The sequence below is a fragment of the Rhinichthys klamathensis genome, unplaced genomic scaffold, assembly GCF_029890125.1.
Source record: "Rhinichthys klamathensis goyatoka isolate OS25496 unplaced genomic scaffold, OSU_Roscu_1.1 h1tg000005l_1, whole genome shotgun sequence".
In the NCBI taxonomy this organism is placed as follows: domain Eukaryota; kingdom Metazoa; phylum Chordata; class Actinopteri; order Cypriniformes; family Leuciscidae; genus Rhinichthys; species Rhinichthys klamathensis.
Window position 1 is genome coordinate 5095486 of NW_026606558.1, and position 18269 is coordinate 5113754.

General features: G+C 38.8%; 2 protein-coding genes across 2 annotated transcripts; both read right to left on the reverse strand.

The window, feature by feature from the left end:
- Positions 1-4339: 4339 nt before the first annotated feature.
- ch25hl1.1 (cholesterol 25-hydroxylase like 1, tandem duplicate 1) lies at positions 4340-5442 on the reverse strand. The gene has a single exon (XM_056256636.1). The coding sequence runs from the start codon at positions 5303-5305 to the stop codon at positions 4466-4468; it is 840 nt and encodes a 279-aa protein (XP_056112611.1). The 5' UTR covers positions 5306-5442; the 3' UTR covers positions 4340-4465.
- Positions 5443-6682: 1240 nt separating this feature from the next.
- si:dkey-24l11.2 (uncharacterized protein LOC100034462 homolog) lies at positions 6683-18116 on the reverse strand. The gene is made up of 12 exons (XM_056255915.1): positions 17987-18116; positions 14280-14987; positions 12352-12411; positions 12225-12277; positions 12011-12155; positions 11507-11865; positions 10440-10668; positions 9575-9692; positions 8990-9101; positions 8774-8885; positions 7770-7882; positions 6683-6792 (listed from the first exon to the last, which is right to left on the reverse strand). The coding sequence occupies exons 1-12, from the start codon at positions 18014-18016 to the stop codon at positions 6732-6734; spliced, it is 2100 nt and encodes a 699-aa protein (XP_056111890.1). The 5' UTR covers positions 18017-18116; the 3' UTR covers positions 6683-6731.
- Between the last annotated feature and the right edge of the window lie 153 nt (positions 18117-18269).

Genomic DNA, 18269 nt, shown 5'->3' on the forward strand with positions numbered 1-18269 from the left:
GTTACATTATCCAAAATACATGTTGAATAGATATGTTTTTAGCGGAGTCTTGAATATAGCAACAGATGAGATATTTTGAAATGTAAGGGGTAGTGATTTCCATAATTTAGGAGCATTAACACCAAAGGACCTTCCTCCTAGTAGACAACCAGAAACGAGGGATGGACAATAAACCAAGTTCAGCTGATCTAAGGGACCGGGCAGGACGGTAGGAGTAAAGTAGATCAGACATATGGGGGTGCAAGACCATTTAATCCCTTAAACGTTAGAAGTAGTACCTTAAAGTGGATATGTGATGCCACGGGTAGCCAGTGAAGGTCATAAAGCAGAGGAGTAATGTGAGCAGAACACTTGCTGATGAGTTTTGAACATACTGTAATCTCACAATAAGTTTTCTGGGCATACCAAGAAATAGAGCATTGCAATAATCGAGATGTGATGTGATTAATGCATGAATTAAGGTCTTAGCATCAGCTAGAGAGAAGATCGTAGACGTGCAATATTACGTTGAGTCGATTAAGACACCAAGGTTACGAATAGATGACGAAGTTGTTGTCAAAACAACTTAACAGTGTTTGTTTATTACTGGAAAAAGACATCCAAGTTTGGTAGAGCAGATCATTGGTATGATGGGTCATTTAATTTGAATATCCCCAACTGAGCAAGCCAAAGGCAACAGTGGCAAGGAACCGAAAAACTCCATCAAGTGACCCGATGGTGTCCTAAAACTCCATCAGATGACCCAATGGCGAGAAAAAAACCTTGGGAGAACCCAGGCTCAGTCGGGGCCAGTTCTCCTCTGGCGTTTATGAAGTAGAGGCCGAATTTTCAGTAACTGTAAGATAAAAAAAGAAAGAAAGGTGATTTAAGCAATTTTGAGCGTGGCATGGTTGTTGGTCTGAGCCAACGGGCCGGTCTGAGTATTTCACAATCTGCTCAGTTACTGGGATTTTCACACACAACCATTTCTAGGGCTTACAAAGAATGGTGTGAAAAGGGAAAAACATCCAGTGAGCGGCAGTCCTGTGGGCGAAAATGCCTTGTTGATGCTAGAGGTCAGAGGAGAATGGGCCGACTGATTCAAGCTGATAGAAGAGCAACTTTGACTGAAATAACCACTCGTTACAACCGAGGTATCCAGCAAAGCATTTGTGAAGCCACAACACGCACAACCTTGAGGCGGATGGGCTACAACAGCAGAAGACCCCGCCGGGTACCACTCATCTCCACTTCAAATAGGAAAAAGAGGCTACAATTTGCAAGAGCTCACCAAAATTGGACAGTTGAAGACTGGAAAAATGTTGCCTGGTCTGATGAGTCTCGATTTCTGTTGAGACATTCAGATGGTAGAGTCAGAATTTGGCGTAAACAGAATGAGAACATGGATCCATCATGCCTTGTTACTACTGTGCAGGCTGGTGGTGGTGGTGTAATGGTGTGGGGGATGTTTTCTTGGCACACTTTAGGCCCCTTAGTGCCAATTGGGCATCGTTTAAATGCCACGGCCTACCTCCATCCCTTTATGGCCACCATGTACCCATCCTCTGATGGCTACTTCCAGCAGGATAATGCACCATGTCACAAAGCTCGAATCATTTCAAATTGTTTTTTTGAACATGACAATGAGTTCACTGTACTAAAATGGCCCCCACAGTCACCAGATCTCAACCCAATAGAGCATCTTTGGGATGTAGTGGAACGGGAGCTTCGTGCCCTGGATGTGCATGCCACAAATCTCCATCAACTGCAAGATGCTATCCTATCAATATGGGCCAACATTTCTAAAGAATTCTTTCAGCACCTTGTTGAATCAATGCCACGTAGAGTTAAGGCAGTTCTGAAGGCGAAAGGGGGTCAAACACAGTATTAATATGGTGTTCCTAATAATCCTTTAGGTGAGTGTATATGGACGCCCTGAACCGCCAGGCTTTTTTTTCAGGAAACCGGTTTTTTTTCCAGATAATAAGTCTTTCAACACATCTCGTTCGAAATAAAAGTCGTTATTTCGACATAATATCTGTTATTTCGACATCATATCTCGTTATTATTACATAATAACTTGCTATTTTGACATAGTAAGGGGACATTCTAATCTGCATTAAGCCACATTATGCGTTTTATGATGGTTTTCTATGGGAGGAAAATGCTAAACATTTAATTAAACGCGATGCGTCCATATTCTGGGCTCGAATCTGATTTTTTGTAGTAGCCTATAGTCTACTTTATTATGATTTTAGTATCATAATTATTAATACATGCACGCACAATTATCCGTGAACTTGATAAATGTTGCAGATATGTTTTACTATGCACAAACAAATGCCTTTAAACTCATGTGTGCAAAATTCAGAATTAAATTAATGTGCAGCAATAGAGAATCTGTAGGTCTACTACAGCCATTAAATAAGCGCATTTAGTTTCATATTTGTTCAAATATTATAATGTGTTTTTTTTCTCCATGTTGATTATGAAAAATGAACAGCACGAGTAAGATAGGATGCACAGATAGGGTGCACAGGTCAGACATGATTTTGACCACTTCATTAAGTTTTGTTTTGTAGAAGTGAATTTCGTTTTGTATTTATGTACGACCAGGGCTTGACATTAACACCCGCCAACCCGCCAAATGCGGGTGGATTTTGCTCGTGGCGGGTAACACAGTCACTTCAACTAGCCACTTTGGCGGGTTGAATAATTGTAGTCTTTTCAAAAGGCATCTGAAGCGCACTGGCTGCGTGGCGTGCGCGTCTCCGCTGCGTGGTGTGTCCGTTTTTATTTCGGCTCCCATGTTAACAGGTTAGAACTTGCACACTGCCTGCGTGACGCGCGTCTCGAGCCGCGCCGAAAACGCGTGCATGCTAGAAAAAAAACCGACGGCTATTTCTCACGCGACACGCAAGCCTGTTGGAAGCGTTTCCAGGCTAAATAGAATAGGAAAATATGTCATGTTGACACGAACACATATTAATAAATGGCATTTTTATGTTTGAAAGTCCATAGGTTTTGGCAAATGCAGATATAATTTAAAAAAAATCAAATATTGCACCTGTCAATACAGAACGAAATATTCTTATAGCCTATTTTGCCGTCTATGCTGCAACGCCCGAATCCCGAGATAGCCCTCCATGTACGTTACCAGCAGACACCAGTCAGACACGTTTCTGCTGTGCAAAGACACAGAAAACGCAACGTGTAACAAAGAATTTCCCATCGGGGCTCAATAAAGTAATTCTGATTCTGATATTTAAACAGACAGTGTTTCTAATGCTAAAGGTTTTTTCAGTTTATTTTTTTATATTTTTTATTAATCTTCTACATCCATGCACCACTTTTATTATGCAATAAGAAGCTATGTCTTCATCTTAATACATGGTTTTATAGGAGCTTTAAAGGAGCTTTACACACAACCTTATCAGAGCTAATGATAATGACCTGTATTGTTATACCTAGTCTTGATTTGCGTGTGTACAGTGGTTTTACATTTAAAAGGGTTGTAAATCTAGTTCAAGTAAATTTTAGCACGCCATAGTCAACTTTAATCAGGTAATTTCACAACAACAAAAATGTGGCTAGTAAAAATGCTGTGTGGCTAGTAACTTTGGAAAACCACTAGCCACATTGGCTAGTGAGCAAAAAAGTTAATGTCAAGCCCTGTGTACGACTGTATTTATGTAGGACTATTTAGATTTTCTTTACTCCTTTTTGTAGGGAGCATTACAAATGGAACATTAATCCAAATTAAACAAAATCAGCTTTATGTAATCAACGATAAAGTGAAATGCTGTACTGTAATTTATTATGAAACGACAAAACATTCTAAAATTGCTTCATCTTCCCACAATGAGGGCTGTTTTTATCTTAAAGCAGTTCAATGTTCACAGCTTAAACAAGTGGTTTTATTCATTTATTTTAGCGTGATTTTAGTATAAACAAAGACTTTGTTCATCCCTCTTTCAGAGAGAAATACTCCTAAAGATCATTTCCGGAGGAGGAATATTTGATCTTTTAATCTTTACAAGGCATTTTGAGGAAACCCACTGGCTAAGAGGGGAGTGAAAACTATTCTCTCTTTAAACCTCATTAGTTCAATAATCGGGTTGGTTACCACATATTGTGCTGTTTTATGTAAGAGGAAGCATAATTACTGAAAAGCTGTAAAATATCAGATCATTGACTGTAACTAATGGCAAGCGTTGTTATGTGCTTCCACTTTCTGACCGCTGCTTATTGGAATAACTTTTATGCTACTGTACATAAATACAAATAAACAAAAATATTTTCATAAGAAAAATGGACACCAAATTCAATGATCCCCAACCTCTCTCCAAGATGCACAATAATATATACAAACATTTGTTTTTATTCATTTCAACCATATAGAATGCAGACAGAAATACAAGATTTATACAAGTATTACATTTTTTTATATTTACACTGATTAAAGGTTTAAAACCGATGAAACCGTCTACTGTTCCTTATCGCTTTTATGAGTCCGTTTCACTGTTACGGCAGTGCCGAAAAGTGTGTCCCAGTGACTAAAGAAAGGTGCAAAGTTGCTGCTGGGTTTCTGGTGATGCGTGTCATGGGCCATCGCCCCTCCAAGAAGCCCAAAAGGAACCAGGTGGCTAGGAGAATATGGCAGGTCGTAGCCGATATGGTCTTCCACGGACATCCAAATGCTGAAGACAGTGATGGTCCACACGGTCAAAGGATGGCACTTGAGCAGGATGGGATCGAGGTTGCTCCAGAAGCCCACCGTCATCAGCTCCACGCCGCTCAGGTGCTGGGTGGACCAGGAGAACGGCGAGGCGTAATCGTGATGGATGGCATGGACCCATCTGTACAGGTGAGGGTTTTTGTGGTGCACCATGTGCCAGAGGAAGTACTGGGCGTCGAAGACGAGCAAAACCCCCAACCCGCCAGAGAACAGCTCCCATACTGTCGGAGCAACTGCTGGAAGTGGATGCGCAGGCATCACCACATTAGTGATCAACACAGCCGGTAGAACAAACACTAGATGATTGTACACCGCCGTCCCCAGAGTCCTCAGCATCATGCCGACGGTGGGACGCCGCTCCTTTTGGATCTTGTACTTAAAAAGAGGAGCTTTCTCTCCTAGGACATCCAGGAGCGTGAAGGGGACGCTGAAGATGAAGTAGCTGGAGAAGGCGAGCAGCACTGGGAAGAACGGAGACGAGACCTGGCTGTAGTGCTGATGATACAGGTAGTCCCACAGGGGCTGGAGGAGATGGTCTGAAGCTGTGGATGTTGGGAGTTGAAGAGCGACTTCACTGATGTTACACATCCTGCTGCTGGATTGAGCAATGGCAAGTGAATGCTGATGGGGAATAACCCAGCCTTATTTATACCGCTGAGCCAGACTTGGAACTCTGGTAAATCCATGATAAGGTACTTTCTCTCAGCTAACACCCCAGTCTCTCCCTCTCTTTAAAGGAGCTGTATGTAAGAAATGTATTTCAATTAATCATAAAATGGCCCTGATGTGTCTCTAGACATTAAGAAATCATGTTCATTTCAAATAATTATATCACTGACAACAGTAGTCCGGCCAGGATATTGTCATTTAAAAAGTGAAGTTGCAGCCCTCAACTGATGTTGATGTTGTCATCTTGTGTTTTGGCCTGAAGCCCCACCCTCCACCTATCTACCAATCACGAAGTCAGTAGTGTTTCAGCATCCGGGTTGCCAGCTCTGCTCTAGTTGAAAGCTCCTTGTAGCAGCCTATGTTCCTGCTGGATCCTGCAGCCTATCTGGCAACCTTGAGTCAGGGGGGAGGGGGAGGGGATACACAGCTCTACAGTAATTTGAAAGTGATTGCAGTACCAATTTTGGCCACAATCTTACATACAGCTCCTTTAAAGTCTGGGTTATTGATCTTTAAAGAGACGTTTAAATGCAATTATTACTGAAACCTAGCAAGGATCTTCTACTATCAGGAAGACAAAATAAAAACAATATCCACCGATCATCCAATCCAAAAGAATGAAGGGTGTCAAAACTTTTGAACTGGGTTATTCATGTTTACTATTCTTGTGGACTATATAAAGATCTGTTTTGTGAAATAGCTTATTCAGGGCAGTACTAAATAAAAAACAAAGTGCAATGTTTATGATCCCTCTCATATATTTTTTAATTATTAATATTTTGCAGATTCTGAAAGGGAATGTGAACTTATGATCACACATATATATTTAGTGTTGAATTAAATATTCAGCATATCACATTCTCAATTAATAATAACAACAACCAGATGTTTTTCTACATAATTTTATTTCCATTGAAATCATAGAAAATGCACAGAACTATTTTGCAGTCCATAATTTGCTTATTCAACTACTAAATTTTGGATACAAGTATCCATAATTTGAATTTTAGAGCTTGCATTAATAAAAAATCTTAACTCATGATGTAACCCTTTAACAAAGTTTTCTTGACTCATTATTTAAGCGTTATTTCAGATATTCTTAAGCAATCTAAAGCCAAAGGTGCGAGTACATTTATGTACATAATATTTTTATTTATTTAAAAATAAAAATGGTTATGCTGGATATATGTCAAATGTATTTTATTTAAAAATCATTGTAAACTGCAAGAAAACAATTTTGTGAAATCATCTGAAATGTATAATAAATGTCTCATAAAGGACTTGATGATTAAAGACATGGCCATGAATCATCTAAATTGGCTGAAAGTAAGATCCTTTGGTATCATTATTCACTTTTTTTCCTTGCCACCGTTTTACGTGTGTTGGTGTATTTGTGCCGGTCATTCCTGTATGGAAAAATAAGATAACAACAAAGGTTCATATGCAGTTCAGAGACAAAAACTTGTTCACATTCATTTCGAACACATGGGTCACCAACAGTTTACATTTGCATTGAGGGGTCATATGATGCAATTTTGATTATTGGGTGTAAAAGAAGAGGTTAATGTTCAAAAAACGCATGAAACACGCAGTGTGTGTGATTGGCCAAACACCTCAAGCATGTGTTCGAAATGTAACGCCCCTTACCATTTTTGCAAGCTTCAGTTTACAAGGCTTTAAGCAATTATAAACACACAGTTGATAATGTCGTTGTACTCTTACAGGTTCAGAAAGCTGTTCACTGTAAACAAGCAAACTTCTGGGTTGTACTGCTCAAGAACAGCATTATAAATACTGTAAATCTGCACTTTCTGTAAAGCTGCTTTGAAACAATATGTATTGTGAAAAGCGCTATACAAATAAATTTGAATTGAATTGAATCTTTACCGCTGATTTGTAATTTGATTCATTTTTTCAGAAGGCCAAACAAAGCGCTTTCGCTTTTGCATCAAAAACACAGAATCTCTGTGACATGACGACAGCAGCACTACACTTCACTGAAACCTCGCCTTATCTCTTTGTGTACACTTTTGGCCGGGCATTATTCTAATATTTTACAATGTGACGCAGACATTTGAGGAAGAAACATCTGGGCTTCGATCGAGGTGTTTTAGGCAGGTTTGGATCAGTGTTCTCTGTTAGATAGAATTAATCCTCCTTTGTGGGAGTCTATGAGCTCTGTAACTTCACAGATCGTATACAAGCACAGATACATTACACACTAAAAGAAAAGGCAAAGCATCATACGACCCATTTGAAAATACACCTCTACCATGTTCTAGGCTTGTCAACAACTATTAGTTCTAAGTTAATCACTGGCAAGTTGCAACATGCTAACAGTAGGTGGAAGGGGAATAACACACAGGATTTATATGGCACATACCTGCTCATCTTAGCCTTGTTTCTACAGCCCTGTCCGCCCTCCCAGTGGCTTGTGAAGGTGCCTCTTGTCATCATACCTCCGCAACCAACACATGGCTTACCGTTGCTGTATGGCTAGAAGGTGAAAACAAAACAAGAAGTCAAAAATCTTAAGTATATTATGCACCAGTGGTTCTCATTTAAAGCCAAAATGATACATTTTCCTACTCAGTCTATGTTACTTTAATAATTTAGCATATTAACGTTCCAAGCAGTTCATGGTAATATTAATACATTTCTAAAGACATTTTAGCACGGTGTCATCTCATCATTTGATGCCCAATGGAAAATCTAGGATCTAAAGAAAACCTTTCTTTTGGAACAAATGTCGTGTTCTTGGCAAAATGTGGGTCAAATCCTCTTTGTTGCACCTGCAGTGTTGTAATATTTCCAAAAGCCAAAAGGTTTAAACGGGCAGCCTGCCTAGTTTGTTTCTAATTTCAACGCAATATTAAGGGTAGCCTGGTTAAAACCTGAGTTATGGTCTGGCAAGCGTCATAGACAAATCATTTCCAGAGGGGCGTCACCAATGGACGTCGCGGATAGACCTAAAACCAATCAGAGCGATGAAGGAGATGACATATGCAGAGCGGTGGAGAAACATCTCCGAGTGTTGTTCTTTGCTCGGTTTTTAACAAAAAGGAAACGTTCAAATCGCTTAAAACAGACGCGATAGCTGATTCGAGCGAGTGATGTTCGACGGCGGCATCCATCTTTGTAATGTAGGCTACAAAATCTGCTTCAAAATCCCAGCGCTGTCGTCATCGTGTAAAGCCCGCCCCAACGTTTCTGATTGGTGCCTCGATTTCGACGGATTGGAAATGGGCTTGAATGAGCTCTTTGCCAGACTAACTTTCAGAGCAAATCTAAATTTGCTGGAAGTTGTCTGGGTTTTCCCAGGCTAGGTTAACGGGGATTGAGGTGAAAATAATCCTCATCCTGTCGGCATGATCTGCTGCTGCTGACCTGCTCTTTGGCACAAGAACCACAGATCATTCTGGTGGCCATCTCCATCAAATGGTCTTGATCTTCATCATGGCAGGCATCACATGGGTACGCCCGACCACAGCATGGAAATCTGGCAGGAGAGACCATTAATGCAAGACGGCTCCTAAATATGAGCCAAGGGCATTTTATAGGTCAAACAAGAGGACTTGGTGGTACACTGTTGCCGATAGTTACCTTAGCCACCGGTGACTTTGTTTGAAATGCCTGCAGGCACCTTTTTCAGGTAGGGGTTTCCCTTGCTGAACTGCAGGGTCTCTGTAGCGTCGAGTGTATTGAGCAGCTGCACCTGTAAATTCAGTAAATAAAAAAACAATCATTTTATTTATATGCTGCTTTACGCTCAATGCAATTTATAAAGAGAGTCTGGAATCTCCTCAACCACAGGGTATCAGAAAACACACCAATTAACCAATCATTTGAGAAACACCTTAGGACTTTTACAGGTACAGGTGTAGGAAAAAAATGACTATGGTAGTCAATGGGGCCCAAGATCTGCTTGGTTACAAACATTCTTACAAATATCTTCCAGTTTGTATACAGCAGAACAAAGACATTTATACAGGTTCGGAACAACTTGAGAGCCAGTAAACGATGACAAAACTTTTATTTTTGGGTGAACTATCCCTGGATAAGCTTTAGTGGAACACCAGGTGCCGGTGTTAAATAATCCCTCGCACGAGACTAATTCTTGACCGAATATTAACGCACAAGAAACAAGAACTGTACAGAATCAGTGAGGATATAGGACAAGGCTCAGACCTGTCTGATTTCTGGTCTCTGGCTGAATGAACTGAAAGCGTGTCGCTTCCACAAAAATCATGAGTTTGGTATGACAATGTTGGCAGTTTTGTTCCCAGTTTTGCCCATAGGTCAGATTCTAGAAAAGAAGAAACAAAAAGATTGTTGTGTGAGAACTGCATTTATGTAAATGATTTATTATTACTCTATTTTAATATATTATAAAAGCTGAATTATCATCATATCTGAATTCTCATTAATCAGTCTAATATGCTGATTTGGAGCTCAAGAAACATTTTTTTTCAGGATTCTTTGATCAAAAGAAAGTTAAAAAGAATTGATTTGAAAAATACATTTTTTTTATAACATTGTAAATGTCTTTACTGTCACTTTTGATCAGGTTAATGCATTCTTGCTGAATTAATTTATATTAAAAAAAAAACATTTTATTAGTTTATTAAAAAAAAAATCTTACTGCCTTCAAACTTTTGAACAGTGGTGTGTGTGTGTGTGTGTGTGTGTGTGTGTGTGTATATACATATACAGTAGTCAACATTTAAAGTACATGCTTTCCTGTAGCTCAAACATCATGGGCTCCATTCCCAGGGAAAGCAAGAACTGATAAGAATGTAAAAATGTGTACCTTGGAATGCAATGTAAGTCGCTTTGGATAAAAGCGTCTGCCAAATGCAAATGAAAAATGCAAAGTGGATCAAAACCTTTCATCAAAGTTATACATGAATTTTGTCTTAGGACAACTTTGATGAACTTTTTTGATCCACTTCAAATGTTGACTACTGTATGTGTATATAGGGTGAATTTAGGCAATCTCAATGGCAAAAAGTGTCCTAATCAACCTGAATGTTGAACCTGAATCTTTGCAGACCTGAATTGTGTCCTCCTTGTTGCAGTTAAGGCATCCAACACTGAACTCGGAGTCCTGCAGTACCAGGTCTACAGGCACAGCTGCTTTTAGGTCCATATAGCCTAAAACATCACTGCAGTGGTGCATCAGAGTAGGTCTGAAGGCCACCCTGATATCTGCTCCACATTTCTCACACTGAGCAGTACAGGTCAGACGCCCCGTCAGGGTCAGGTCAGAGTCCACTTTACACCTACAAAAAGGGGAACATGGATATTTTGCGCTCATGTCTGATGGCAGTTTGTGATAAATTGTTTAAAGAAATAAGAGGCCATGCTTGCACCTGGTATTGACATCAGACCTTGGTGATCCGATCATAAATGGACAACACTAAATATAGGTGTATTTCTCAACATTATACTTTTTTAGTATATACACGTTGACACATACAGAGTATCGTAATGACATGCTAATGAGTTCGAAAACTTAATATAGCCATGAATATAGCCATGGAATCGGAGAAAAAAAATATTTTTGTTCCTAGCCCTTTCGGTTCAAAAGTGAGTGCAAATTTAGACAGTTGGTGGCGCTAGAGGGAATGAGTTAGAGACTCCATATTTGTTGTGATTAATGTTCAGATTAACCATATTTTTGCCAAATTTCATCATTTTCCCACAAGCAGTTCTACCGACTGCCATAGACTCAAGAGCTGAAGAACTTTACTTTCAGAATGATTTTTTTCAGCTGACGAACGATAAAAACAATGACAGCCAATCAGAATCCGCCAGACTTTAAAGAGCTCGAGCATTTAAAGCAGCAGACGGCATAACTGCAGCATGCTTGGAATAAAAATAACAATATCGTCCGCTGGTGTGGACGCTTATTTAGTTATCGTTATAGTTATCATTCTTAGTGTGAACGGGCCTTAAAACCTGGTGTAAACATCCGTCTCGACCACTTGTTGTGATAGGATAATTGAAGAAAGATGTAAATACCATGTATAAAAAAAGGTTAGAGTTCTGATATCTGATTAACATCTGAAAACTGAAATGAAATGTTTTAGTTTGGTTTGAAAAAGGATCGAAATTCACCTGTTGCACTTCAGGGACACTGAGATCTGTCTGGCCGCCACAGTAGCTGTTTGTTCTCCCAGTATCAGACCCAGCAGTTTGATTTCAGTACCTCTTCGTCGCTCTCTTGTTTTTATGTTCTCCACCTGGTGGCCGCCTTCCTCCCCATCAATACCAAGAGCAGTTTCATCCTCCTCCTCCTCCTCTACTCCAGCATCATCATGTCCTTCCTCCTCCTCCTTCCCTGAAGCCACTGCGAGTGACACTACACGCTCAGGAGCGTCTGATTTCTTGGATGTGTTCTTAAAAACTGTGACCTTGAGCTGCTCATATGGAACAAACTGTATTCCAGCCCTCTCTAGGTCAACGTCTTTTTTCAACTGAGAAGAGAGATTTGAAAGTTATTAATGCTAGATCTAGGTTGACCCGAGTCTGTTCACTGACAGTCTGGTGCATAACTAGAAGACACTTCTCAGCTGTTATCTGATTGGCTGTTTTATATTCCCAGGCGAGTGCGAGTCTCACCTGTCTGGCGCCCTCAGTGAAGAGTTTCTCCATACTACGGTCCAGCCAGCGCAAGTACGGCCTGAAGAGCAGCTCAACTCTACCCATCAGCTGATTAGTGGCATGTTTAGCCCTCAGCCATTCCTCTGAGGCCTTCTGCACATGTCTGCATTCACACACCATTAAATAAATAAATTGTATGCACAGTGTGTGCAATATAAACAGTTCTTCTCACCTCCCCATAAGTGATAGTAATTCTTGGTCCTCAGGGACATCCACAGTGAAAACCTATGATACGTAAGCTTTTATTAGCAAAAACATACATTTGAACATCAAATTTGAAAGATTTCAAAGATGCACACCTCTTGAGGGTAACTCTCAGGAAAGCTGACCATGATGTCCACTTCGTTCAGATCATATGGCTGCAAATAATAACAGACATTATCAGTGTAGCTTTATCAGTATGATCCCATAACTGTGCATTCCAGCTATAAGATTTTGCAATGAGATAAACATACATACATAATATAAATATACAATAAGTTTATGATTAGTAAGATTTTTCTTTTGAAAATAATAATAATAATGTTCAGCTGCCTAGGATGTATTAAATAGATCAAAAGTGACAGTAAAAAAAATTATAATGTTATCAAATAAACGCTGATCATTTCAACTTTATCAAAGAATCCTGAAAAAGCAGCACAACTGTTTTCAACATTGATAACAATAAGAAATGTTTCTTGAGCACCAAATAAGCTTATTAGAATGATTTCTGAAGGACCATGTGACACTGAAGACTGGAGTTGCTGAAAATTCAGCTTTGACCACAGGAATAAATTACATTTTAAAATAAATTAAAATAGAAAAGTTGTTTTAAATTTAAATAATATTTCACAAAATTACTGTTTTTATAAAAATTGTATCAATTAAATGCAGGCTTGGAGAGCATAAGAGACTTCTTTCAATAACATAAAAAAATATTACCGACTTTCCTGAGGACTTTAAACTGATTAGGCTACATTAAACACCTACATTGGTTGAAAGACCTTATAAAAATCCATTCAAACTTATGTAACATTTAATACGTCTGAATTAGTTATGCAAACAAGCATAATACGAAAGTAATCCATTATTGATCTTCTTTCGTTTAGTTTTGCACAATCAGCTGTATGATACCGATATAAAGGTTATACTTCAATACTTCAGTGCTCCCATATTCCCATTCTATTACACTAGCTAGAACTTTGCCATTTGGCACATGGTTGCTCTTTGGTTCTGCTTTACGTATGCTCACTGCCTGTACTTCAAATTGCCCCTATTGTGCTTTTTTCGGATATTACTTTTCACGTAGTGTGTAACAGAGCTGTTTGTGAATGTAAAAGGTCTGCAAAGTAGTAAGCTGAAAGTGCTCGATAAATGGAGTTACTGCGTTTCAAAAGAAAGAACAGATTCTGAACTGCTGAAACGAGTCGTCAGTAATTCAAGCCTTACTTCCTGCGCGAACCTAGGTGTGTGTAACAAATTTGTCTACAGTATAATGCCTCCTCGCAAACGTCTACTTTGACCCGCCCTCAAACACTGTAATTCAAGCTGAGGCCTGGAAGAGTTTGGTTTGCGTTGTCGACATGTCGAGAAGACGCTGTTTTCTGCCCTGCGAAAGCAAATCCACGTTGCCTGCACTTCCAAAGGATGAGGACTCGAATTGGCTTTATGCACAGCTTCACTACTTCCTGAACTTCAGCCAGCCCTTTGTTTCCTGTCTGTCATTATTGGACAAACTAATTAATCCAGGTGTGCCTGGCCTCAGTAACAATAATCAGGCACACCTGGAGTAATTAGTTTGTCCAATAATGACAGACAGGAAACAAAGGGCTGGCTGAAGTTCAGGAAGTAGTGAAGCTGTGCATAAAGCCTATTGATACAGTAAAACCAACACAATCGTTACTCTTCGTATCACTGTGTATCAAGTGAAATTCAAATATGGTAATGGCAGTTTTGTTTCCGTTACGCCCTGGCAAATCACAACTGACGGGGTCATCTGACCAATCAGAGCAGAGTAGTCTCTCGGAAAGGAGGGGTTTAGAGAGACTGAATCCTTTATTAAACTGTTTCTGACATTGTGAGTAAAGAGGTGATGCTGAAATGTGTATTATGAGAAAATTAAAGTGTTTTTTGACCTTGGATGCATGTAAACCTATTGTAAGAGACCTCTATTACAAAATTAGGAACCTTAAAAGAGCATTATAGGGGCACTTTAATTCACTGTATGTTCTATACAATAAGCGTTTACCCAGTCAGGGTCCGTGGCTTGAACCGTGACTCTGTAGTAGGTCAGCTTTCCATCTTCCCGCTCCTGCACGATGAGATTGTCTTTCGGAAATCTCTTCGTCAGCTGAGCGATCTCAGTGGCTCTCAGCTGCTTGCAGACCTCTTCAGTAAGATCAGCCAGTTTGACCTGCTCATGACTTTTAGCTGGCCGTGGGGCTGGAGCGGAAGGCCTGAAGCTGCTCCTCTCTCTCGGGCCGTAAGGCTGGTCCTTCACGGGAGGAAACTGCTGTGGATGCAAGAAGCGACACTGATCCTCCATTGCACAAAACCCAGACAGAAAGTAGCGGCAGGGACGCCTGGGTCTCTCCTGCTTCACAGGAGCACTTTTGTGGCCGGATGGAGGCGGATGCTTCTTTGTATAAGATTGGCTGTTTTCGCTCGACTGCTGTTTTTTGTCTGATGCGTGACCATCCACGTTTCCTTCTTTCCCCTTGTGAGCCGTGCCATTCTCTCCTTCTTTCAATGGACCTGCAGCTCTCTGATGAAGAAAGCGGCACCTTTTCCCGTAATAGCATTGCCTGCCCTGAGAGTAAAAACGGCACAGTTGCTGCACCTGACCGGCCTTCTGTGACGTCTCCTTACTGCTAATCTCAGTAGTATCATGGCTTGAGTCGTCCTTTTCCGTTGCAACCGACACAGAAGGGGCTGGTTCATCCTCAGGAACCAATGACTGTGAAACATAAATAAAACAGCATTAAAATATCTTTTATATGACAACAAAGATATGACTGAACTGCAGATTTAGATGCGTGATGCAGCATTTTTTTCAATTCAAGTCGTGATCCTAATTAATGAGCCCCTTCAATCTTTAAACCATGTTCCCACAATAATAAGTAGTTAATCACCAAATGACATGATTCGATAATTCTGGTCAAATAGAGTTCAGCCAATAAATGGCAATTAGAGTAAACAGAAAGGTATTTTGTAATCATTCAACCATATAACACTACTGTACTTAATTGTATAACATTTGTTAATCAGCAGGGCAAAACGGTAAAGCTCTAATGAGGGCATAGCTCTAAAACTGCTGAAAATATCTGCTTAAAACCTTATCACAGGGTTCCCTGTTAACATGCATTAAACCTGATTAATGCATATAAGTGAACACTGAACTCTGAAACACTGAAGTAGATTCAGCAAAATGGCTCTTTCGAACAGTTCATTCAGTGAACTGGTTATACTGATTCAATAGTTCTTTTAAAATGTTCTAGACCAGGGGTTCTCGACTCTGGCCCTCGAGATCCACTTTCCTGCAGAGCTTAGCTCCAACCCTTATCAAACACACGTGAGGTGAAAAATGTCCCAAAGCAGATTTCGCTCATGTTGGTCATGTGAATTTGATCAACAGAAAACTGCTTGGTTTGAAAGTGGCTTCTGTAGTAGTGGTTCATGGATTGCTACACTATTTGACAAGGGACTATGCTAGTGGAATTTCACGGGACCATTGACAATAGTAGACAATTAACATATCTAATAAAGCCTTATGTATGTGCATTTGTTATGGATACTTTCGTAACACTGCTTTATTAAACTTCTAAACATTTACTAATCTTTTGGTTCGATCAGTGGTTCGAAGTCAAGTGATTTCAGCACTTTATAATTAAAGTTTAATTTCACTTAATTTAATAAATAATACTTATGCATCTATAATACAAAAAGGAGAATAATTATTATTTAATAGCTTTTAATTTACCTAATTTGCCAATCCCTGCCTAATAACACCCAAAACAAGCATTAGCAAATCAAAAACACAAATTTGTACAAAACCTTCACATTTAACCCTATAAAGCCTATACTGTATCATATTTAATATGTGATTTTCAAAAACCTCTAAATTATTAACATGATATACTAAAAGGCCTTTTTTATTTTTAGTAGTAAAAAACATCTTTTAGTATAATTCTAAAAAATGTCCACCTTCAGGTCGTGGTACATGTGTCTTTTTGCTGTGAAATCTTTGATTCTTTTTATTAAAAATAAATGTAAGAACAAGTTTCATATTGTTAGTAATATTTCCATATGACCATTTACCTGACTAAAGCAATTTAGGTTTACTTTACATAAATATCATCACAAATCATGTTAAAATGCGAGTAGCAAATATGATACATCAGGCCTTTGAGAAGTGTTTTTTTTTGTATATCTATGAATCATAATTGAATTGCATTTTATTTTTTGACATCCACAATTAAAATAGAGCTGTGATCATAAAACTAAGCATTTAAATATCATCTTAAAAATATATGTTATTCGGAGATATAAAGTGACAAACTGATATTTATATGCATTTTATGCAAGTAGTCTGCTATACTTATAACTTATTTACATTAAAAGCTATCAGAATTTCATCTAACTTTTAGGCCATATAAATAAGCATCAAATTGTCAATTTTTGCTCAGTTTTGGGCCTCTGAATGAGTGTTTTCCCCCCTCCTCCAGTATGAGCTACATATTCTCCTATATGGACCATAAAAGCCTGGTGTATCAAATATGATTCAAAACATAAAATACATTTGCAAACTTCTTAAGATATCGTTAAAAAATAATAGGGGTGTAACGATACCCTCATGTCACGATTCGATACATATCACGATACTGAACTCACGATACGATATTTTTGCGATACTCCAAGACATATGATAAAAGGTTAACAAAAAATGTACTGTTGATTAAAACAAGACTTGGTGCTTGTAACCCAAGGACAATGGTGACACCAGAATAAAAATATTCATGATTCTGAAGCTGAAAATACAGATTTATTATAGACGAATATTCTTGCACTCTTTCACTGGCTAGATATATTTAAAATAATGTAGGCCACTTTTTACTGGTAACATAAGACATTTGGCATTATCAGGACATTATCAGTTTAATGTAGTACTGACACTAAAACTCTGAAAAAATGTAATTTATTTCTCACACAGTAATTTTTATTTTGGGGGAACTATCCACGATACATATTGTCACTATCCACGATACGTATTGTTGCATTTTTGTATTGCGATATATTGTGGCACGATATATTGTTACACCCCTAAAAAATAATCATCATATCATATATAATCCAACAGGTTGACCTGTTCCATTTAAATATATATATATATATATACAGGGTTAATGGTACTATGTAGATAACATTTAATAGATTACACTTTTATGTAAACATTTGCAATAGGTTTGTAAAAGGTGTAATTACATGTTTGGGCAGAGTTTTCGTTGAATAATTGACACCGTTTTGACCAGCAAGTGCCGCAAGAGGTTGTGTTTTGAGCCGAGTGCTTCGAAACACTGAATCATTTAGGAATCAACTGGTTCATTTCATTCAGAATTTCGAAAAGCATATTTCTCCTATCACTACTGCTCATGTTGATACTGATTTACACTTTTATTAGCAGTGTTAATTATGTTTTATTAATACAAGGTTGATATTCAAAATTAACCTATTCATCTGATTCTTTGGAAAGATTCCATTTACGATTCATTTACTGAGGAATCGATCACTGCTAACACGCACTTTGGAATCAGGAAGTGCTGCTAAACTTCAAGTTTGGCTGTTATAAATACCATGTTGTTTAGGATTACTCATGTTGGCGATAATGTCATTATTTATAGCACGGAAATTACTGGTGAACATTTGTCATGAATGTTACCTAACAGATTTGCCACTAACCTGCACCACACCCGCACTTTCTGACTCCATTTAATCGGATACCACCTTGTAGTCAATGTAAACTGTCCAATCTTTTAGTGTTTATTGCTGTCGCTCTGTGTCGTTTACGTTAGCATAAACACATGAGTTTCTAAGATTAAGAGGCATATGTTAGATGAAACAAAAATGAAACAAAACGTTATCTTCCTCCAGGGGACGCTTTGCTGGCTCAAAAGGTAGAACCGTCCGTTGATGCGCATTCAAATCTCAAGACATTTTTTTGCATTACCGGAGACATTTTCAC

What these genes read in the sequence shown, in the direction of transcription:
- ch25hl1.1 (XM_056256636.1), bottom strand. Translation starts at nt 5,305, where the DNA reads ATGTGTAACATCAGTGAAGTCGCTCTTCAACTCCCAACATCCACAGCT.
- si:dkey-24l11.2 (XM_056255915.1), bottom strand. Translation starts at nt 18,016, where the DNA reads ATGGAGTCAGAAAGTGCGGGTGTGGTGCAG. An exon ending in AGAGACCAGAAATCAGACAG is followed by an intron (nt 9,102 to 9,574) that starts GTCTGAGCCTTG and finishes CTGAATTTACAG; the next exon opens with GTGCAGCTGCTCAATACACT. An exon ending in GTTCTTGTGCCAAAGAGCAG is followed by an intron (nt 7,883 to 8,773) that starts GTCAGCAGCAGC and finishes TTCACCTTCTAG; the next exon opens with CCATACAGCAACGGTAAGCC.